Here is a 22948-nt window from a genome sequence, read left to right as displayed (position 1 = left end):
AGCACTGGTATCACCTTTCACCTGTTTTTGCTCACACTGTTCCCTCCGCCTGGAATCCCCTTCTCTCTTATCTGCCTGGTGAAACACATCAAGACACAGCTCAAGCATCCCGTTTTCTACAGTAACTTCTTTGGTGTTTCCAAAGCTCTTCATGTTTTGATGTCTATCATCAAACTTGCCATACTATATTTTTAAGCATTCTTTTCTGATTCTAATAATCATAGAGAACATATCATACTATATTCTAAATTGTTATCCATTCCCCCTAGTACGTAGAATATGAGCATTTCATCTCTATAAAGAGAAAATAACTTGTGCAATCAACTTTCCAAGGAGCAAAATAAGAAAATATATTTTGTGACCAACCTATGAAAAAATGCACATGAAAGTCATCTGAAAAAGTAAGAAGGGTTTACAGATGCAATGTATCTTTATTTTTGTATGGGCTTCTGTTTCCTCATCTGTAACATGGAAATAATACTAGTGTCATTCTCATGAAGTTGTTATGAAGAGTCAATGAATTACAATTTGTAAAAGTGCTTACAACAGTGTCCGGCCCATAGTGAGTGACATGTGTGCACGAGTTATTGTTGTCATTATCTTCATCTGTGCTAGGCTGCAGGTAGAGATCAAAGAGCAAAAAGAAGGCTCCCAGAAAGCTGGATCCTGAGATGAAAGTCAGCTATTCTGGGTAGCAGAGAGAAAGGCTGCTTAAAAATAAAACCATATCTAGACGGCCCTAGCTGGTGGGTCTGCTCCCGAACAGGAGGGGTTGGAGATTTCATGAGAGGAGGCTGGTCAGAGAAGGCCTGTCTAAATATACCCAGCTCAATTCTCTACAGCCTCGGGTACGTTACTCGACCTCTCTGACCTCCATTTTCTCAAGTGTAAAATAGCGGCCATATCTCTTTCACTGGGGATTAAGAGATAATATATAGAAAACCTCTAACAGAACTGGCCGCAAGATAGGCTCTAACCCACTACTCATTTCCCTAGTTCACCTACTCCCCTCCTCAAATGTAGCAAATGATTATATGGATCCTTATGACATCAGGATCTAAATAAGCAGTCCTAATTTTTTTTTTCTCCTTTAAAAGCTGGCTAGAATTGCAGAATTCTCGGCAAGGCAGGGAACAGGGAAAGCTCCGCAGACCGTGGCATTTCATTCTTGTGCCCAGAAAATTCTGAGGCCCCTTGTCAGCTACTGAGACTTCCAGAGCCCAGTTGATCCAGAAAAGGAGGTGTGGAGCTGTTGGAAGGGGGGAAATGTGCTGGCTGAACAGACCCTCATAAAGCACGGGCACTGCTGAGGGGCCTGAGGATGACAGCTGAGCATTCCTCCCCTTGATGCACGCCCAGCAGCCTGCTCAGCACTCGCATGTCTGTACTTTGGAAAGGGTCAGTTTTTCCAGTCAGCAGGCGTGAAAGCATGTGGTTTCTGCATCCTCCTTCTCTCTCCCTCTGGCTTGCTTCTGTTGGGTTCTGGGCACCCAGCTCTGCTATTTCCCAACCAAGACTGGTTTTTTTGTTGTTGTTTGTTCTGTTTTGTTTTTGAGACAGGATCTCACTCTCTCACCTAGGTTGGAGTGCTGTAGCACAATCATAGCTCATTGCAGCCTTGAACTCCTGGGCTTAAGGGATATTCCTACCTCAGCCTCCCGAGTAGCTGATACTACAGGCGTGCACACCACTATGCCAGGCTGGGTTTTTTCTTTTTTTTTTGAGACAGTGTCTGGCCATGTTGCCCAGGCTGGTCTTGAACTCTTGAACTCAGTCATCCTCCCACCTGGGCCTCCCAGTGTTGGGATTACAGGTGTGAGCCACGACACCCAATTGCTGTTTTTCAAATGAACTTTCCTTCACTTTCTTCTCCAGTTGCCTGGCAGGAGTCTAGACTATGATAAGGGACCAGCATCATTCAGGCCAGACAAGGAGCTGAGAGATGGGGCAAGAAGGTTGAAGGGCTATGGAAGGCCTAGTTCTTCACCTCTGGTTTAATACAGAGACCATTCTATTTGAGAAGGTGGGCTACCTCTCCAAGGAAGGAAGGGAATGAAATTGAGACAGGGGAGCTTCCTGCCTGTCCTCAGGGGACTACTGGACAGACAGTTTCATCAGATGCACAGGATATATCATCACTTTCCTTCTGCCTTCCCCCTGGCGTCCCCACTGACCAGGAAGCAGGGCCTCATACCGTCATCGCTCGTGTGGTGCTCTGCAGTCACATCCTGGGTTGAGTCATCAACCGAGGTAGTCTCTCCATGAGGGCTATCACTGCAACAGAAGCAAGGGTGACTGGAACATGAATATTTGCTTATAAAATTCTCATCGTCCCCTTCATACAACCTCCCTGGAGCGAGGGCACTGACTCCATCTTATGTTCTCTATATCCTAACTGCACACAATGGACAAATGCTTATAATGAAATACAAAGCTCTGAGTTTCTCCAGTCTATCTCCTACTACCGAAATCACTTGAGACTACTTGGATCTTAGAGTACCCCGAGACAAAGGGAAGCCCTTTTGAAGGTATAAAGTAAATTCTTCAGCAAATAGAGAACAACTCAACTCCTCAAGGGCTGATTCTCTACGTGAATTCAATCCTGTTTTTTTTTTTTTTTTTCGAGATAGAGTCTCACTCTATTGCCAGGCTGGAGTGCAGTGGTGTGATCTCAGCTCACTGTAACCTTCGCCTCCCAGGTTCAAGCGATTCTCCTGCCTCAGCCTCCCGAGTAGCTGGGATTACAAGTGCACACCACTACACCTGGCTAATTTTTTTTATCTTGAGCAGAGACAGGGTTTCACCATGCTGGTCAGGCTGGTCTCGAACCCCTGACCTTGTGATCCACCCACCTTGGCCTCCCAAAGTGCTGGGATTACAGGTGTGAGCCACCGCACTTGGCCATACCTGGTTTTCAAGGGGGAAGCATGGTGGAAAGGAAACACTGGCCTTCGGCATCAGACAAGACTGGATCCAAAAACCACCTCCGGTACTTGGTAGCCGTGTGATCCTGGGCAAGTTATTTAACCTCCTTAAGCCTTAGCTGCCTCATCTATAAACTGAAGATAATGATTTATATCCTCAGTTGTGTGAGGATTTAATAAAGTAATTTAGTAACAAGTTTGGCACAGAATGCGTGCTTAATAAATAGTACTTCCTTTCCTTCTTTCTCATTTTGCTTGATGCCTCTAGGTTGCTTTGCAGTTTAGACTGTGTACTGGTGAAAAAGTGGAAGGTGAGTCACAGGAGTGGGTGGGAAAGTAAAGCAGGGGAAGAAGAATCTGCTATGGGCTACAGGGCAGGGGACAGAAGCTAGGTCAAGTTCTTGAAATAATTCATGAAATGGAAAAGGTCAGGCACAGTGGCTCATGCCTATAATCCCAACACTTTGGGAGGATCATTTGAGCCTAGGAGTTTGGGACCTGCCTGGGCATCTTAGTGAGACCCTGTCTCTACAAAAAAAGGGCGGAAAAAAAAAAGCCAGTGTGTATGTGGTTCTAGCTACTCTGGAGGCTGAGGTGGGCAGATCGCTTAAGCGTGGGAAGTTGAGGCTGCGGTGAGCCATGATCGTGCCACTGCACTCTGGCCTGGGTGACAGAGCCAGACCCTATCTAAAAAAAAATCATCCAGTGTAGGGAATCAAGAAAGGATAGGGAGGTTACTAGAAAAGTCATTTCTATTCCTGATCTCCCGTCTCATGGACTCCAGAATTTATGAGGATGGGTACCAGGAAGTTCTTGTTTCCTAAAAAGTAGAGAAACTGTTCATTTCTAAAGTTTTTCTCTGGCAGTGGGAAGTAACAGGTGAGGCTTTCCAGGCAGTTGTGTGAAAGCACCACCACCCACTCAGCCGCGCAGTCAGGCCACACAGTTTCCAGCTGGGAACCCTCCAGCCTCTTTTCCCCATGGGATGGATCCTAAACTCCCAGGAAGTTCCTCTAACACTGGGTGACCAGGTTCAGAACTCGCCCTATGTAGAGCAAGTCCGTTCCAAGGAGGTTTCTCAGGCTCCAGAGAACATTCTAGAAGAATATAAATGGAGCTTCCTCTTTGTCAAAAAATGCAGGCACAATTTCTCACTGTTTTCTAGGCTATTGGTCCAGGGACCTCACTTTGAAAAATACTGCTTTATGAGAAAGGCAAGAAGATGCTTTCTGAGGTTTCTTCTAGCCCTCAAATCTTATGCTTCTCTTGAAACACACCCCATCCCCAGCCTTTGCCCTTGTACACCCACCCAGGTCCACCAATACCTGAGGTCTGGGAAGCAGCCCACCATGCCACACTGCAGGTAGTTCTAGAAAACTGAGTTTCAGTTTCAGAGCTGGAAAGTGTGGTGAAATGGATTTGTTTCTCCTCTCCACAGCTGTGGGATGCCATGTGGCCTGGGGCTCTCCTTTCCATGGCTGTTTGGGTCTCCTGGCCATTCTATAGGCTTCTTGGGCTCTAACTCCTCTTCTACCACCCTTGCTCACCTCCTTCAATGCCTTAGCTCTGGGGCTGGCACTTCTCTCACTTCTCAAAGAAGGGAGAGGAGAGGCCACGAGCCTTCCAGGTGGGTATGAATCCAGTGGTTGGAAGGTCCCTCTCAACCCAAGGGCGCCGACTCTTGCTCCTCGGGAGCTCTGGCCTCCCACCCAGTCTGTGGATAGGAATGTTCCCTGACTAACCTTGTGGTTTTTCCAGAGGCTGCTAATAAATGTCGAGCGCACAAGAAACAGAGGTGGGTAGGTTGGGAGAACACCTTGGAGAAAACTGGAGGAAGGCACCCATCTGTCTGTGACTGTGACCCACACCCCTCCAGGACTGTGCTCCACTGGGCTGGAACTCAGGGTCCAGGGCTGTAGGAGTCTCTGTGCCCTGGACACCAGGCCAGAGCTGGCAGTGGTTTGATATTTGAGAAGTGAGGGCAGAGGTTCTGCCTGACTTTAGAAGGAAGGGAATGCTATTCTACAGCTTTTCATCACTCATGCAAGGGGGGAAACCAGCGCTCTAAGTCACGTGCACAAGGACAGCTCCCTGGAGCTCATCATCCAGTAGGCTGAGACCTAAAGTGACCAACAGCCTCCCCAGTCACCACCAACCATCTGTCGGTGATAAAAAGCTTTCTCTCCCAGCTGGCCAGCATAGGTTCCTCCAGCTTGGACTCAGACGCTGAAATCTGCAGTACAGCAGAGAGGAGTGAACCCAGGGATGTCACTGATATTACTATGTTCACAGAACACAAATGCCACTTTCTTCACTCCTTGGGCAAGAGGCTCTTCTGTGGGGGTCAGGGAGAAGCGTGGACCAATTGGCCTCTAATTAAGTAAACAACCTCCCCTGTCCTCCCCTACCTCAGTCGATAGCAATGAGGCTGGCCGAATTGGTTCCAGATGTTGAATTCAGACAGAATCTGATTTGGGCTGGCTTGTGCTTTCAGCTCAGGCTGAAACACTATTTAGGGGAAGAAGGGAGGCGGAGGAGGATTGGGAGGTAAGGGAAGTTAGTGATTAAAAGACAGAGGCAGTTGTCTTTGTGTTTAGTGAAACAATGACACTGTAAATGGTACCATGGCGGGTGGCATGGGGTAACGGATGGTGCCCTGCACTAAGAGACAAGAGATTGAGGTTAAATCCCCATCACTAGAGTGGCCTAAAATACTGTCACTGGCCTCTCTGCATTACAGCAGCTTCATCCATAAAATGGAAATAGTGATTTGTTCTTTGTCTAATAGAGGGGTCTAAAAAAGATATATCCCAAGGATTCCTTTTGGATCTCTCTTCCAAAGCTAGGTCATGGAAAACCAGCCCCACAGAACTGAATGCTGCTTCAGGGGAGGACCGTCCCTAACCTGCCAAAAACAAGGCTTACACTTCTTTCTCTTCACAAATTTCTAAAATCATTCTGAGGTGCCAGCTTACAAACTCACAGTCAGGAAATTATACCTCATATCTAAACTCTTCCCAATAAGAAGGAAATTCCCTGGGACCCAGTATGGTTTTTCTCACAATACAGAGCACAGAGTAGAAGCCCGAGAGATACTGTTGTTAATAAAGATCACTTCTAGATGCAACTTTATAAAAAATCCTTTCCTAGAGGTTCTTTCTATCACAATTAATGTTGTCAAATATCTTTCAGAATAGTCCCTTGCCACTCAGAACTCATCAAAAAGGGAGGTGGCAAGAAGTGGCATTTAGTCTGTGGGTTGCGCTGAGGTGGGGGCTGTCTATACCATCCCCAGACCCTGGCAGCCTGGGAGTGAGGGGTTGGGAGGATCTGGGTGTTTCCCTTTGGTTTTTGTGTGGCCATCTGGCCCCCATGCCAGTGTGTGCTGGTGAATCCCTCCTCTCCTCCAGTCCCAAGCCCCCCTACCAGTAATCTTCCATGCTTCCTCCTCTGCTGTAGACAGGGCCCTCCAGCTCTCTGGGGCTTGGGAAGATGTTCTCATGCTGGATGATGATGGTTTTGATCAGCTCATTCACGTGGGCTTGGCAGGACACCTGGTCGTGACCCTCTGGCACTGACATCAGCGAGGGCCCAAAGCAGATGGCGAGGTTGTAGGGGTCCATCATGTTCTCTTCACTGAACTGTGATAAACTGGAGGAGAAGGGAAAGGGGCAAGCTGGAAAGCCCTTGCATGAATGCCCAGAAAACACAATCACAGGAGGCGCTGCCAAGAGCAAGATCAGAAGGTCCACAAATTGTCACCTGCCTTTCTGGGTGTCAGAGGCTTTCCAGAAGTAAGTTGGGAAGAAGAGTGACCATGAGCATGGTCATTCAGGAGCTCAGGAAAAGCAAACTAGAGGTACTTGCTTGCAGCTCTGACCCCTTCTCTCTTTCCAGCTCCCATTTCAAATTCTACTTACCACCCCATCTCACCTCTACCCCCAGATCTTACCTACCAAAGGCCACATGACCTTGAGAACATGCCCCTCTGCAGAGCTTAATATGGCTCCTACATACCAACACACTAAGCTGCCAGGGCAGATGGGGACCCTTAGGCTGCCCTGGCAATGATATGGTCAGAGGCACAGGCACTGTGCATTGTGTACCTTCTTGCCTAACAAAATAATCAAATGATTAGGGATATTCCTTTCTAGCCTCTAGACTTATTAGAAAATAGCCAACTGATTAGCTTTTGTATTCCATCAAGCCAGTGAATTTCTTCCTAGAATAGTAAATGCAATTGTTTCTTGTGTTCATAATCTCCTCCTATATTATTACGCTCAGGATTTATTTAGGAAAAGGTCAGCATGCCATTTGGCTTCTGCTCGGGCTTCCTCTGGATGCAGGCTGACTTCATTCTCGGGTATTTATTTATTCTGGGAACTCTCCCCTTCTCAGCCAGCAGCTGTTCCAGCCACACCTCCAACCTTGGCCAAGGACCCAAGGCCTTTAATGAGCCACTGCACCTGATGAGTCCCACTGGGCCTTGCCCATCCAGGCACAAGGGCTGGGCCAGCTCTGGATACCTCCCCTACACAGCCTGCAGAGCTGTGAGCTCTGCTGAGGAGTCTCCCTTACGGGCATCAGCAGGATTTGATTCTGAGAAGGAACCAAAGGTCCTCTGTTGGGAAACTAGAAGTCTGAGACTCAGCTGTCTCCATCTGAGTAGCTGTTCTTCAGAACTGATTTCTACAGTGTACCGCTCAGCCAGTCTCACATTACAAAGTCCATTTCCCTCTGATTCAATAACTCTCTCCCCTCCTGGAGATTCTGATGTGCATCCCCTGCCTCTTTGCGAATCACTGCAGGACTTGAGGAGTGGTACTATGGATGTGATGGGAAGAAAGGTTGAGAATCACTGTTCTCTAGGGCCTAGAATCAAATGCAGGAGAGGCCAGCAATGGGGGAGGTTAAAGATCTCATTGGACTGCTTCACAGGAGTTCTTGAAGGTTTAAGTGCATAATCATTCCCTGGATCCTGAGTTCAAAGAAAGCAGAGATTTAGAAAAGACTGGGGGAAGTTTCTAAGTCTACTTCCTAGTCAAATTAAAACTGGGAAAGGCAGGGGCCGTAATTACCTTGGTAACCTGAGAGGGGAAAAACTGAGGCATGAGGTGCCACAAGGCCAGAGCTATAGCTAATCCAAGGCTGGCCATTTCCTGGTGTCATGGAGGGACAAAGAGGAGGAAGGCCTTGATTCTTTAGAGTGATCTGACAATGTTTTGGTAACATAAAGGAAAACCAGTAGTGCCTGGGAAGCCTGATGGTCAAAGAGAAACCAACTCTAGCCCTGAGGGTCCTGAGTCAAAGCTCTGTGAAAGATGAGAAATGGTGGGAAGCCTGCTAAGGTAAGGACTGCTCAATTCATAGGTGGCTACAACGATCAGGAGCTTGAAGAGGTCTGATCTTTGTGGACTGTTGTCTCATGAATCTAGGTCTTTTCTAATTCCCATCAAAATATAGACTAAAATCCATTTTTCTTTTCCAATGTATAGTGAGAACATCTAAGTTTAGGGGCTGAAGCAGTGGTTCTTTTTTTTTTTTTTTTTTAGACAGAGTCTTGCTCTGTCACCCAGGCTGGAGCGCAGTGGCACGATCTCGGCTCACTGCAGCTTCCACCTCTTGGGTTCAAGTGATTCTCCTGGCCTGGCCTAAAGCAGTGGTTCTCAACTATTTGGGGGACACAAGCTCCTTCAAGAACTTGAAAAAAACTTGGGATTCTCTCCCCAGAAAAATTCATATATGTGTGCATACAAATGCACACCGTTTTGTGTAAAATATCATGGTGTTAATAATCTTTGAAGTCCCTGAAGGCTATGTCTGGTATAAAAGTATTAAAAACTGGATTTTGGTTTTTGAAGAAATATCTAGACCGGGCACAATGGCTCACGCCTGTAATCCCAGCACTTTGGGAGGCTGAGGCAGGCAGATCACCTGAGGTCAGTAGTTAAAGACCAGCTTGCCCAATATGGTGAAACCCTGTCTCTACTAAAAAATAACAAAAAATTAGCCGGGCATGGTGGGGGGTGCCTGTAATCCCAGGTACTTGGGAGGCCAAGGCAGGAGAATTGCTTGAACCTGGGAGGCGGAGGTTGCAGTGAGTCGAGATCATGCCATTATACTCCAGCCTGGGCGACAAGCAAAACTCTTTTTCAAAAAAAAAACACAAAAAACAAAACAAAACAAAAAAACCAAACATTTAAAATGGATAACATTAGTAACAGCTCCCTGCTTTAAAATTTTTGGTGTCGCCTTTTATTCACTCATGTCATTTTCTCAAAGAGTCCTACTGTATGTCTATAGTTTCATTTCGTATTATTAGTGAATTCTCCTAGCTTATTTGAACTCATCATCTTTTGTGCTTCATAAAAATGTTCAGCATTGTGGTTAGAACGGAGGCTTTTGGGGGGCACCCAGATTGGTGTGGAAAACTTGCTTTTTAGCATGTACTTTTCTGGATTTTGAACTTTTTTATGATGTGCAATTACCTCTCCAGAGGGCCCCTGCTAAGCCGTACTTAGATTCCCGACCCACAGAACTGAGATATTAGCTTTTTGGGTTCCTTGAGATTAAGAACATGTCCAATCCAAGAAGAAACTATAGCCAGGAATAAAGTCCACACACATCCAGGACCCACGAGCAATGAAGAAAAAGGATCCTGCCAGTCTGGGCTCAGGCCGAGTCTACATCAGGAGCTACCTGCCAACCATTGCTACCCCTGTCCGGAAGCGTGCGCCTGTCAGCTGCTGTCTTCCTGTGGAAGCGGTCTGCTTTATCATATGCGTCCTGCATTCTATTTATTATTTTAGGAAACACTTTCATTATTAATGCTACATTTTTTTTAATGTTAACACTTTGATGAGCAAATCTATCTTGTTTCAATCAGAAAAAAAACCCAATAAACATAAAACAAAATGAATAATTTGAATTGGTGCAAATCCTATGCTTTCTTCAATAGTGGCTGCCATTTCTGCACCATCTCTGCAAGCACCAACTTGCATGATGCGTATTCTATTGTTTCTCTCCATTGTACTTTCACACACAGTCCCCCAGCCCTCCCTGTTTTCCGCTCATCCCCATTTGCTCACCACTGTCATGCTCCTAGCTCTGGGGGCAGAGACTAGGCTCATGTTGAGGACAGGTATTGGTATCTGAGGGGAGACAATGATTGGTGGCCCTGAAGGGACTAACATGAGAGTAATTAGCAGTTTCCAGGCTGCATGCCAACATGCTGTGTGAGTCACTGGAGTATTCAACCCAAAGGCAGTGGTGGTGCTTTGCCAGGGCCTGGCCAATGAATGGAGCAGACACACGTGGAACAGACAAGCTGGGAACAAGGACACTCTGTAGCTCTGCAGGGCCAGCAAGGGGGCTACATTATAGTGTGGGTACCCCAGAAAAGGTCTCAAGCTGTGACTACTAACCCAGATACCTGTAAGGTCAGGCTGACCACAAACTTGGAAGCAAGGTGACACTTAGGAAATGGCCTCTAACGCTGTATTCCTTTTAAGCAGAGACTAATTTTGTAGGAAGGCTCTTCATTTTCACAAAGAAATAGGTGTGAAAACACCTTGGCCACTTGATTTATCTTTTGTTTCCCGCACCTTAATAGATTCATGGATCCAGAGAAACATTTTTGTACTATATGAAAACCACAAAGCAAGGGTGATGAAAAATGGCAACTGAATTCAGCCTTCAGATTAGGGGGTAATGGGGAGGGCTGGGGATTATGGTGAACTGGGGAGTGCCTACCCCATCTAGGGGGCAGCCCTTACTCTATGGAGAATTGCTACCACCTGGGACTGCAGAGTCAGTATTGCCAGACCTAACAATTTTTCAAAAGAAGCTAAAATCTAGATTTTTAAAAAGTGACATCTCCCCAAATGTAAGTATAATTTCATTGTTTTTGAGACACAACAGATGCCTGAAGGGAAGGCTTCTATGGCTTTATCTGGCTCTCAGGGTGCCCATTTGTAACCTTTGGTCTAGGTTGTTGAGGGTGAAACTGCAGCAATAGCAGAGTGAAAAGACAGAGATGCCTCAGAGGGAAAGAATCACACGTCCTTGCTTGGTGCCTTTCCTGCCATGTGGGGACCCCAAAGCTTGCTCCACACAAGGACAAGCTGCTTGGACAAGAAAAAATGCCCCATCCATGCCCGTGGCCCCTCTGCTCCTCAGACCTTTGCTGCAGCCACCCCCATTCCCTAGGTGATTAGCTAAATACCACCAGTACACAGGCGGCTCCCGTACCGCATCTCCACTCGGTTTCTCTCCGAGGGTTGGATTCTAGGTCCAATTGTTCAAAATCTCCACTTGGACATCCCACGAGTGCCTCAAATGACCATGACCACATTGACACACTGTCTTGATTCCTTTCCCCACACCTTGTCTTCTCCAACTCCGTAAATGACCTCCCTATTTCCCTGTTGCTCATGCCAACAATTTAGGATTTCTCTCTTCATATTCTATGTATAATCCATGAACAAATCCTGTTAATGCTACATTCAAAATGTATCACAGACCTGACCTTTCCTTACCACCCTCCAGACTAAGCCACTAACACCTCTGGCCAGACCACACAGTAATCTCGGGATAGGGGCTCCCTGTTGCTCTTCACGACCCTCCTCAGTAACTAATCCAAAAAGCAGTTGGCTTTAAAAAAAAAAATACACACACATATGCAAATCAGATAATAACATGCCAGGCGTAGTGGCTCACACCTGTAATCCCAGCACATTGGGAGGCTGAGGCGGGAGGATCATGAGGTCAAGAGATCAAGACCATACTGGCTAACATGGTAAAATCCCGTCTCTACTAAAAATACAAAAATTAGCCAGGTGTGGTGACATGCGCCTATGGTCCCAATTACTTGGGAGTCTGAGGCAGGAGAATCACTTGAACTCGGGAGGCAGTGGTTACAGTGAGCCCAGATTGTGCCACTGCACTCCAGCCTGGCGACAGAGCAAGACTCTGTCTAAAAAAAAAAAAAAAAAATTCCAATTGCTTCTCAAATCCAAATCCAAATCCAAACTCGCTATTACCATGACTCTGGGGTTTTGAATGGCCCCATGGCTCCCTCCTTTTCCCTTCTCAGACAGGCTATGCTGTCCACCTCAAGTACTGTGGTTCTCTTTCCTTTCATTCAGACCCCTGTACTCTCTCCCCTTTCTTTACTCTTTTTTATTTTATTTCTAACCATTTATTCCCCCTGATATATCTGTTATTGTCTGTTTCCTTCCCTGGAACAGGAATTACATGATATCAAGGCTTTCACTTTTAATTTAACAATGTATTAAATAAGTCTAGCACTGTGGCTAGCACACAGTAGGTGCTCAATAAATATTTTGTTGGGATGGATGAATAGGCATAGGTCCACAGAGGAAATTCCAGTAGCCCAAGCCATACCACTTCCCAGCTGTTCACTGGGAAGGCTACTCACTGACTGAGGAAGGCAAAGAGGTATCTCATGATAATCAGAGTGGTTTTGGGCAGGACCAGGAGGACTTTCCGGATGTGCAGAGCTCTCTCCTGCAGGTTGTCCATTGCTGAAAAGAAGAAAGCCATGTGTTATCCTCCACTGTGACTAGGATCCCAAGGATTAATGATCAGAAGGCTCTACTACCAGCAGGAGCAACACAGACAGCATCAGATCAAGCCCACACATAGCACTGGTGCAGTGACAGGAGTGTCATCCCTGTTGCTTCTTGGGGTAGGGCTGCTAGAAGGTACTTGCTGGGCTCCAGATATTTACAATACAGGATGTAAGGTGTATACTTCTTGGGCACAAGGGACTGTGCCAAATCCAAATCCAAACTTGTTATTACACATTATTAATATTAAACTGAACAAGGTTGTTGTAATCTTGCTATTAATACCAAGTTTGGATTTGGGCACAGGGAATGGGGTTAGAAATGTTCCTCACAGCATCTACCACCCTCTTATTCAAACAACCACAGATAGGGAGCTGCCACCAACCTGCTACAACTGCTCAATACCCAGCCTCAGAGGGCCTACATCTCAGGGGGGTGGAGAGGCTGTGCAAGTCCTGTCCTGTTCACTCCACATGTCACCTCATCCTCTGGACAAGTCTGGCTTATTTCCACCTCCCTTATCTGCATTACGAATGAGTAAAAAGTGGCCGGATGCAAGAGGTGGCAGGCTCCTGGGTGTGTAGTGATTTTGGGAAGGAGACCTGAAAGGTTTTCTTGTGCTGTGGAGAGGTTAACTACATGTCAATTACAGGTCTTCCATCATAGGCAGCCCCTCACTTCCACAGTATGCCATGTAAACATTGCCATTTTCTATGAGTGCCTTTATGTGAAAAGAGATGCAAAGTACTGGATTAGGAGGAAGAGTGTATCTGTAGGCAAGACCTGGGCAGCCAAGGGATCTTGAACTGTCTTGGCAACCCCAGTTCAGTTTGAGATACTTCACCTAGGCCCCGTCCTGGAAAAAGTCACAAAGACATGACCCAAGGGAATCGTATCCTTAACCACCCATGTAACTCACTTCTACTAGACTCCCACAAACAGAGGTCAACAAACCAAACCAGAGAGCCAGCTTCCCTAATACCCTGGGCATTTCTCAGGATGGCTGAGAGAGGGACAAGTACTCAGGGCAGATACTGAGTAAAACTGGAAACTTAGCGGGTATAACGATCTGGTCAACCTGGGAAGACAGATCTTTTCTCCATGCAAAGGCACCACTCCCTCCAGCCTCTGGAGCCATCAGACGGTGCCTGCTTCCAGGCTGACCTGTATTAATCCAAGTTTCCATTAATTGTTTTCCCTGGCAAACAAATGAGAGGGTGATCCAGTACCACAAACTAAACCAAATGGCTGGGAACAGCTTTTTGAGACCCAGATTTTAGAGTAAGAGGCAGAGAACGCCTAAGAGGATAAAAGTAGAGAATATATCTTTGTCTTTGGGAAAATATCCTATTACTATTTTTAAATGTGCAGAGAGCTTTTGTTCCTAGAACACATATTAATATATTTAGCAGGTAAGCCATGTCTTGTTTAATGCAATAAGCACGAAATATTTGCAATGCTTGCTTATGCTTTTTTCCCTTGTACCATTAAAGTACAAGCACTAATGTATAAGCTTCAAATATATAATTGAAAATAAAGGTATTTTACTAAAAGAAGACAAAGTCCAGAGAAGCAAAAGTATTTAAGACTGAGGTGAATCAGAAGCAAAAAAAAAAAAGCCAGGAGTCCTGACTTGGGGGTCCTAGATTCTTACTGAAAAGTCACTCTTCCTCCTCTCCCACAAGGGATGAAGAAGGAAGAGGAGAAACTTCACTGGGGAAAAGAAAAACTTTATTGAAAACCTTACAAGAACACACAGACCCTGTAAAAACTTTTTATCACTTGCTACCACGTGCTCTGACCCAGGAGTCAATCTGAAGCTAGGATGGTACTTACTGACGCAGGCCATCAGGTCATGAAAGATGTCCTTGGGGAAGAGAGGGTGTTCCAGCCCCCGGAAGTAAAGCTTCAGGACACCAGCTATGGAATCCATGTCATGGTCATTCTGGTCCCCAGCCAGGGGGTCCTCTCCTGAGGATAAGCAAGCCCAGCAAAAAGGAAAGAGTGAGGGAGGCAAAAACACACAGGACAAACAGAGGTGGTGGGGAAGGGGTGAACCATTTATGTCCTGGTCCCAGTCCATCAGCTCTCTGCCCAGCATGGTGCCCATGAGTGGGACAGATCAGAGAACAGATAAAGCAAAGACTGCTCCGTTTCAGGGGCTCCAGGACCAAAGGACAGGAGACGAGCCCATCAATATAAACTCTCTTGTGCCAGCCTAGCTCAGGGACATTCCCTATCGGCTGTGAATGGGACACAGCAACTATCTCTCATAAGAATCGTGAAACCAGGCTGGGACTAAGCCCCTGGGGGGAGAAAAATGAGGCCAAGGAGGCCAGCTCCTGAGACTGGCTCTCAAGTCTCCTGGCCTGCAACCAAGAACACCTACTTACAGAACAATCATGATGGAGCTCCCTATGGAAAATTTCGTATCAGATGTAATTAGATTTAATGATATGACCAACCTCAAATTGAAACTATATATATCCATTACAGTGACGGAAATTGCCAAAGCTTGCCCATTACCTTAATAGCCCACAAGATAATAAATGGGCTACAATGAACAAGCACATTAGCGTTGATATTAACTGCCACCAAGGGTTCCGGATGAAGCCATAAACCGCCCAGATATCATAGTTAACTTCTTGGTTTTGGCAGATCGTCGGCATGAGAGAGGCAGGATGGGTAGGGCCACAAAGGAAGAAGGAAACTGGGACATACCCTGGTATTTCCCTGCATATCTACGGGGTGAATGTGTACAAGAGAGCAGGTGCCCCCTGAAGAGACAGGCAAGCTGGTTTCTTGACTTCTGGGGACCTCTTAGGGAAGAAAGGGTGGAGCCAATACCCCAGGGGGCTGGCAAATATTTGGTTTTATCTTCAAGACTGTTTCCTTACCTCTCTCAAAGGCATTTTTGATGTCATTCACTTCCACCTGGGATCCGGACACCCGAAAAATTCCTTCATGCTGTAGTCCTGGAAACGCACAGAAAAGTGATCAAGAAGAAAAAGCAAATTCACAAGCATAGCGCCAAGCTTAGTTGAATGCCTATCTCCCCCAGCCAGTGTAAGCACGCTGTCTCTCTTCTTCAGGCCAAAGGAGAAAAACATGTACAAGGATGTTGGAAAAGTCACTGGAATAATTTTGAGGCATTAGCTTTCATTAGAAAGCACCAAGTTAGAGATTCCTCTGACTCCACAGGTAACTACGAGGCAGGTTCCTTCCCTTGTCTTTACTTCTCTGCTCTCAGCTGTAAAGCAAGGAAGTGACCCATTGGTACTTCTTAAAAATCATCTAGGGTCAAGAACAGAAAAATGTACTCAGGAAGCTGAGGCAGGAGGACTGCTTGAGGCCAGGAGTTTGAGACTAGTCTGGGCAACATAATGAGACCCCGTCTCTAAAAAGTGTTTTAAAGTAGTCAGGCACACGGTTTGTAGCTTGCCTGTAGTCCCAGCTACTCAGGAGGCAAAAGCAGGAGGCTCACTTGAACCTGGAAGTCAGAGGCTACAGTGAGCTATATCACACCACTGCCCTCCAGCCTGGGTAAAAGAGTGGACCCTATCTCAAAGAAAAAAAAAAAGAATGGGAAATGGGTCAAGGCATTAGTTCTCATCAGAGGAGTTTCATAAGGTCTGAGATTATAATATTGCTTTAGCTGTTCTAACACAGTTTGATTGTTCAAAGGGACAATGCTTTCAATACTTATGAAAAAGAGAGGACATGAAACTCTAAGTCAGGAGCGTCCGTCCAATCTTTTGGCTTCCCTGGACCACATTGGAAAAATTGTCTTGGGCCACACATAAAATACTCTAACACTAACGATAGCTGATGAGCTAAAACACACACACACACACACACACACACACACATACACACACACACCCCATAATATTATAAGAAAGTTTATGAATTTGTGTTGCGGCCCATGGCTCACGGGTTGAACAGCTTGCTATAAATGATCAGTCAACAGATAGTATTGCCAGACACTGTGCTAGGCACTGGTTCCTGACCACAGCTTCAGTCTAAAGACAAACATGTGTGAATGTTACACTATGATAATGTGCACAAAAACTTCTTAGTTTTGTTAGAGTAGAAAAAAATCTTGAAAAAAATGCTGGCATAGTGACTGCTGCTAATCAATGCTGTCATAGAAATAAATTACTTGGTCCTCACAAGTAATGATGTCACAACAAGGTAAAGGTTAGCAACAATCTCATTTTCTGAATGAGGGGATTGATGAGTGTTGGCCAGCGTTAAGTTATACAGGAAGTAAGAACCAGGGCCAGGACTCAAACTCAGGCCTTGGGGCTGCAATCATACTCAGTCCTCAACACCAGGCTTGTGGAGCCTAGTGGAGTGTGACTGCAGAGGTTGGGAACCACACTGGTCAGTCTGAGCATGGACATCCCTTACAGACAGCACCAATCACGCAACTGCAAAACTGGTCAGAAATCCAGGAAGCACATCATCAGTGCCAGCCCCGGGGGTTGGACTGAACTAGCATCTCTGATTGCATCAGGACCACTCAGTTTTTCTCAGGATCCCTGGGTTTCAATCTTAGGTATTTTGTCAAAATCCCTCTGTTATAGCACAATCTTTCAAAAACCTTGGCATGCTAGAGAAATCTCAAATTTATTTTAGGAAAACAAAACAGGCTAATGCTACATTTTGCCCACTGTTTGAGGGTCTCTGAGGGGGCAGATAAATTCTATCAGCTAGATCTTTGGAAGTAAACCATATAGGCTGGGACTGAAATTTTGAATCCAATTGAAACAACATTAAGAAGTAAGCAGAGGAAGTGTAGCTACCTGGCTTGTAATAGGTCTTAAGTTGTCTGCTCCTGTAAGGGAATCTCCAGGATACTCCTCACAGAGTGGCAGGCAACGTTAAAATCTCATTAGTACCAGTGTAATACGACTACAATATTAGTTACAAATGGGATGTAAGAGCCAGATAATGTGGTTTAAATATAATATGTAAACAACAAGTGCTCTGAGAGAAACAGCCACATGTCACAACACGGTATAAGCAAATGCCATCTCAGAAACCAGGCTACTCACTATGTTCTGGTTGGTGAAGCCACTGCACAAATTCCTGAAACAGAGTCACCATCTTGATACTTTTTGGTAGGTTAGAACACCACGGAAAAGCAGCCTTGGCCTGGGAGTCCAGGACAAGAAGAAATGAGAGAAGAGCTCATTGGAAATCAGGCAGCAGGCCTGGAACACACGGAGCTCTCTTTAGGTCTGGTCTCTGTTTCCTCTTGAGAACTTATGCTTTGGAGGGACTACCATGTGTTCTTGCTCAACAGACAGAATCTCTAGATTCTGGAAGCAGAAACATTAATAAGTGGCTGGTTTCCAGAAAGTGAAGGGAAAAACCAGTTGGCTTTTTATTATAATGCAGGTGAATCCTTGCATAACCAAAGTGACACATCCATGATCTTTTAAATTTTTTCTTAGTTCACACTAAGATGAAAGTATAAAACTCATCAGACTTGGAGAAGTTTTTTGGAAATGGCACAAAACCTTCCATTATGCACTAGATCCAGCCATTGCCAAAAGCTGTTCTGGAGACTTCTTGAAATGATTTCTACAGCAGTCATCTCATGTTCACATTCTGTTGCTCCCTTCCTCATGAAAATGGTGGGGTTTTTTTTTCCATCATGATTCAGTTTCAATTGTTCCTCAAATCCCTTCTCTTCCTTTAAGCCTTCCTGGATCACCCTCACCTACCACTGAGCTTCCTCATCTATATAATGGGGACTATAATGTCTACCTCTCAAGGAATTTGAGGGCTGTTAGGATGTGAAAACCCCAGCATTCAGTGGGCCACAGACTCTTTCAAGGCTAACACAAGTTATAAGCTCTATTCTCATTAAACGCATATACACAAAAATTTTTACCATGGTTTTTTAGGGAGTTTATGAGTACCTCAAGTCCCTATTTGGGAAAAATCAATTTAGTGGGACAGATTTAGTAGCACAGCTACTATGTGCTAAATTAAAAAATCCACAATAGGCCAGGCGCAGTGGCTCATGCCTGTAATCCCAGCACTTTGGGAGGCCGAGGTGGGCGGATCACGAGGTCAAGAGATCGAGACCATCCTGGCCAACAAGGTGAAACCCCATCTCTGCTAAAAAGACAAAAAAATTAGCTGGGTGTAATGGTGCATGCCTGTAGTCCCAGCTACTCGGAAGGCTGAGGCAGGAGAATTGCTTGAACCTGGGAGGCGGAGGTTGCAGTGAGCCGAGGTCACGCCACTGCACTCCAGCCTGGCACCTGGTGACAGAGTGAGGCTGTCTCAAAAAACAAACAAACAAAAATCCACAATATACTTATTTGCTTAATCCTAGAATATATATAAGATACTTTTAGAATTGCTAATCCATATCTATGTAATTAAAAATTACTAATTACTGTAAAATATTTGTTTAGAAATCTTTTTATCTTCAGATTTATGTTATATATCAAGACAAATTTCTTAGGTTATTTTCTTCTTCACTCTCTTCCCTGTGGTTATGTTATTCATTTGTAATACAGTTAGGTTTATTTATTACTGTTTGCATTCCACTTTGGGTTGTACCCTCACCCTGCCTTTATTTATTTATTTATTTGAGACAGGGTCTCACCCTGTCGTCGACGCTGGAGTGCAATGGCATGATCTCACCACAACCTCTTCCTCCTGGGATTGAGTGATTCTAGTGCCTCAGCCTCCCAAGTAGCTGGGATTATAGGTGCCCAACACCACGCCTAGCTAAATTTTTTGCATTTTTAGTAGAGACAGGGTTTTGCCATGTTGGCCAGGCTGGTCTAGAACTCCTGGCCTCAAATGATCTGCCCGCCTCAGCCTCCCAAAGTGCTAGGATTATAGGTGTGAGCCATGGCACCCGGCCTGTTTGTTTATCTTTTGAGTATGAGAAACACTAATGTTGTTCTAAAAGTCAAAACTACCCTAAGGTATGCCGAGAGAAATGCCACTCCTTACCATTTCCCATTGCCCCATTCTTTTTACCTCTTTTCCATCCGTCCCCTATAGGTAACCAGTTAAACATTAGTTCCTAGATTAATCCTTCCTGCATTTCTTTTAGCAGAAATGAGAAGATACATGGATATTCGTATATGTTCTTCTCTCTTACATGAAAGGTAATAAAATGCAAAAGACTATAGAGATAGTCCCTGACTTATAATGGTCTGACTTAGGATTGTTTGATTTTATGATGATGCAAAAGTAATAATGCATTCAGGAGAAATACTTCCAATTTTGATCTTCTCTTAGGCTAGCAAAATGTAGTACAATATTCTCTTGTGATGCTGGGCAGCAACAGAGAGCCACGGATCCCAGTCAGCCATGTGATTACCAGGGTAAACAACCCATACTCTATAGTGTATTGTGTTGCCTGATGATGTAGGCCAGTGTAAGTGTTCTGAGCACATTCAAGGCAGGCTAGGCTAAGCTATGATGTTCCCTAGGTTAGGTGTATTCAAATACATTTTCAACTTAATATGGGTTTATCTGTATGCAACCCCAGCAGAGGTCAAGGAGCATCTGTAGTAGGCTACACGATGGAGACTCTTTCATATTTTGTTTTTTTCACTTAACATATCCTGGGAATCTCTCCATATCAGTTCAAGGAAATCTTTCCCATTCTTGCATAGTGCTCCACTGAATGAATATACCATAGTTTTTTCAACCACACCTCTATGTATGGGTATTTAAGTTGTTTCTAATACTTTGCGATTACAAAAAATGCTGCCACAAATAACCTTGTGCATATGCATTTTTGTACTGCTGGAGATATAACTTCATGGTGAATTCCTAGAATCTGCTAGATCGGAAGTTAAGTGCACTTAAAATTTTGGCAGATACTGCCAAATTCCCTTCCAAAAGACTTGTGTCAGTTTGTGTTCCCATCAGCAACACAGAAGTGTGCCTGTTTCCCCAGAGCCTCACCACAATAATATGCTACATTTTTGTCTCCCCATGCACTGTGCCTGTAAGGGGCAGAAACAGGTACATTCAGCCACAGTATCTGGAACTTATCCACTTTTCAGCAAATACCACAGCTAACACCCTGGTCTAGGCCACCACCATGTCCTCCCTGGGTTACTGCAGTAGCTTCCTGTCTCCTTCTTACATCTTATCTCCATAGAGCAGCCAGGGATCCTTTAAAAAGATGACTCCCTGTTCAGAATTCTCCAGTGGCTTCCCATGTCCCTCAGAATCAAATCCAATCCTAGCACATGAGGCCCTAAGTGTCTGGCTTCTGGCTTCATCTCCTGTCACTTTCTTCTTCACTCGCTCTGCTCCAGCTATGCTGGCTTCCTGCATATGGCAAGGGTCTCTGCACTTGTCCCCTCTCTCCAAGATACTCTTCCCCAAGTATCCACAAGGCTTACCCCCTCACAACTCTGTCCTAACACCACCTTGGGAGAATCATTTTCCCTGAACCAGCTTCAAACAGTGTCCCCTCTCCCTTTTCCATCCCCTCACCTTGCTTTACATTTCTTAGTGACATTCAGCAATACCTGACATATTGTATTTACTGGCTGGTCAACTGGTCATCTGCTTATCCACCTTTCAGTGGAGTGTAAGATTCATGAAGCCAGAAACTTTTTGTTGGCATATAATAAGCAATCAATATGTATTTGCTGAATGAATGAAATGTATGCTGAATGAACAGTGGCTCAGACTTGCTTCTTCCTATTGTCTCTTAGGCACAAATATTTCGTCCTTGCCTGAACTCAGTTTGGACTTCTCTTTGCAAATTGCTTGACTATTAGTCATTACTATCTTGTGAAATTTCTTATACTCCTATTCTAAATTACCACAGCTTATCTCTTTATTTAACTTATTACTTGCTTACTTATTTTCTCCCAACTGCATCATAAAACCACTTAAAGACAGGGAAAGTATATTAGTCCTGTTTCTGTTTTCTCACTTGGAAATGCATGGTGTCCAGCATTGATCAGGGACTTGATAAATTTGTTGACTGTTCAAAACTGATATACAATGCTGTTACTTTAAATGAATAAGGGTAAGATTAAAAATTACAGCTGATTAGAATGAGATACATTGTAACCACGCTATCATAATTATTATTCCAAAAATGAACCTGAGCAATGTCCCAGTTTACAGGGAGAGGAAAAGGCAAGGGGAGGGAGGGAGAATAGCTGCCTCTGAATTTAGACATTTATATAGTTCCTTAGCTCCAGAAAGGTCACACTGCCCTTTTTCCTATCCAGAAAGGATAGCATCTAAAAACAATTTCTGATGCCCAGTTCCTAGAAATTTTCATAACACTAGTTCTGTCCTTTCTAAACACTCTAATCATTGGGAAATCAATTCTCTGGCAATTATTTCCACTGTAAATTCTGTCCAATGAGACCAGTAACTGATGAGGAATGGAGTTTATAAGATTCACCTTCATCCAAGTAGAAGAGAATACGATTTTACTTAGGTCAAGATGAAATCTGCCTTTGCAGATTCTCAAAAGCTGGATACAACTTTAAGACCAGCTACTAACTGAGTTCTTGGCCACGCTGTATCCAGTGAGACCAAACCAGAACAAAAACTGATTATAAGGAATCACTGCAACATGGAGAAAGGAGTTGTTTTCAAACCAGTCTGGTATAGAGAGTGACAAAATGGTCAGGCTGTGCAGTGGGAGATAACCCACACTTGCAAAGGCTCTGAGTAACGGTCAGACTACTGTTACCACGTAATAGCAGCTGTATTTATATAACAGCTGTAATTTAAAACTTACTCTCAAGCTAAATAAATGCTGTGTGATAAGTGGCTGAGGCATTTTGGGTCAAAATATGTGATGCCTTTCTTTCAATGTCTAGGTGTGGCTATCCTGGGGTATTAAACATTATAAGGACAAATAAGAATTTATTCCTTTTCTGAGAATGTCAGGATGGAAAGTCAATCTCTATTCTTACTTTATAAAGAATTCCTGGAAGTTCTTTCCAATCTTTGCACAAATATGGACAAGGCTGTCATCCTGCTTACCGTGTCTGCTGATAAACCGGATACAGCTTTCCACCACCAGAGGAATTGCCTGGCTGGAGTCCTGAAAAGCCAAAGGGAAACACAACATTAGAATCTTTGAATAGGTATAGCCCAGGGTCAGAGAAAATGGGCCAAACTGCGCAGAACTGTCTCAGCGGATCAGCGGCCGGTCTACAAAGAAGCACCTGGCCTGTCCTCCAAGTTCCAGAGCACAAAAATACAACCATCTACATGGAATGCTACACAGATGCCTTAAAGTCAGCATGTCCTAAATAAAACTGATCATGTTTTATCCCAAACCAGTTTCTCACCGCCTTCCCCACCACCTAATCAATCAATACATTCTGTCACATCTGGCTTCTAACTACCTCTCAAATCCATTCACTTCTCTATCTCAACTGCCACCAACCCAGTTCAATC

The 22948-nt window shown here is 44.7% G+C and overlaps 1 protein-coding gene across 6 annotated transcripts in view; it reads right to left on the bottom strand.

The window, feature by feature from the left end:
• SRGAP2 (SLIT-ROBO Rho GTPase activating protein 2) overlaps nucleotides 1–22948 on the bottom strand; it is a 269932-nt gene that overhangs the window by 11394 nt on the left and 235590 nt on the right. For all 6 annotated transcript variants that reach the window (XM_017525240.2, XM_017525241.2, XM_017525244.2 and 3 more), the window contains exons 14-19: nucleotides 22529–22589; nucleotides 15412–15489; nucleotides 14351–14485; nucleotides 12364–12469; nucleotides 6351–6575; nucleotides 2195–2274 (exon numbers count right to left, since the gene is read on the bottom strand). In XM_017525240.2, coding sequence (XP_017380729.1) covers nucleotides 2195–2274; nucleotides 6351–6575; nucleotides 12364–12469; nucleotides 14351–14485; nucleotides 15412–15489; nucleotides 22529–22589 — 685 coding nt within the window. The remainder of the gene's footprint in view (nucleotides 1–2194; nucleotides 2275–6350; nucleotides 6576–12363; nucleotides 12470–14350; nucleotides 14486–15411; nucleotides 15490–22528; nucleotides 22590–22948) is intronic.

The sequence above is a fragment of the Cebus imitator genome, unplaced genomic scaffold (genome assembly GCF_001604975.1).
Source record: "Cebus imitator isolate Cc_AM_T3 unplaced genomic scaffold, Cebus_imitator-1.0 Scaffold38, whole genome shotgun sequence".
In the NCBI taxonomy this organism is placed as follows: domain Eukaryota; kingdom Metazoa; phylum Chordata; class Mammalia; order Primates; family Cebidae; genus Cebus; species Cebus imitator.
This window is presented reverse-complemented; position numbering and strand designations above follow the sequence as displayed.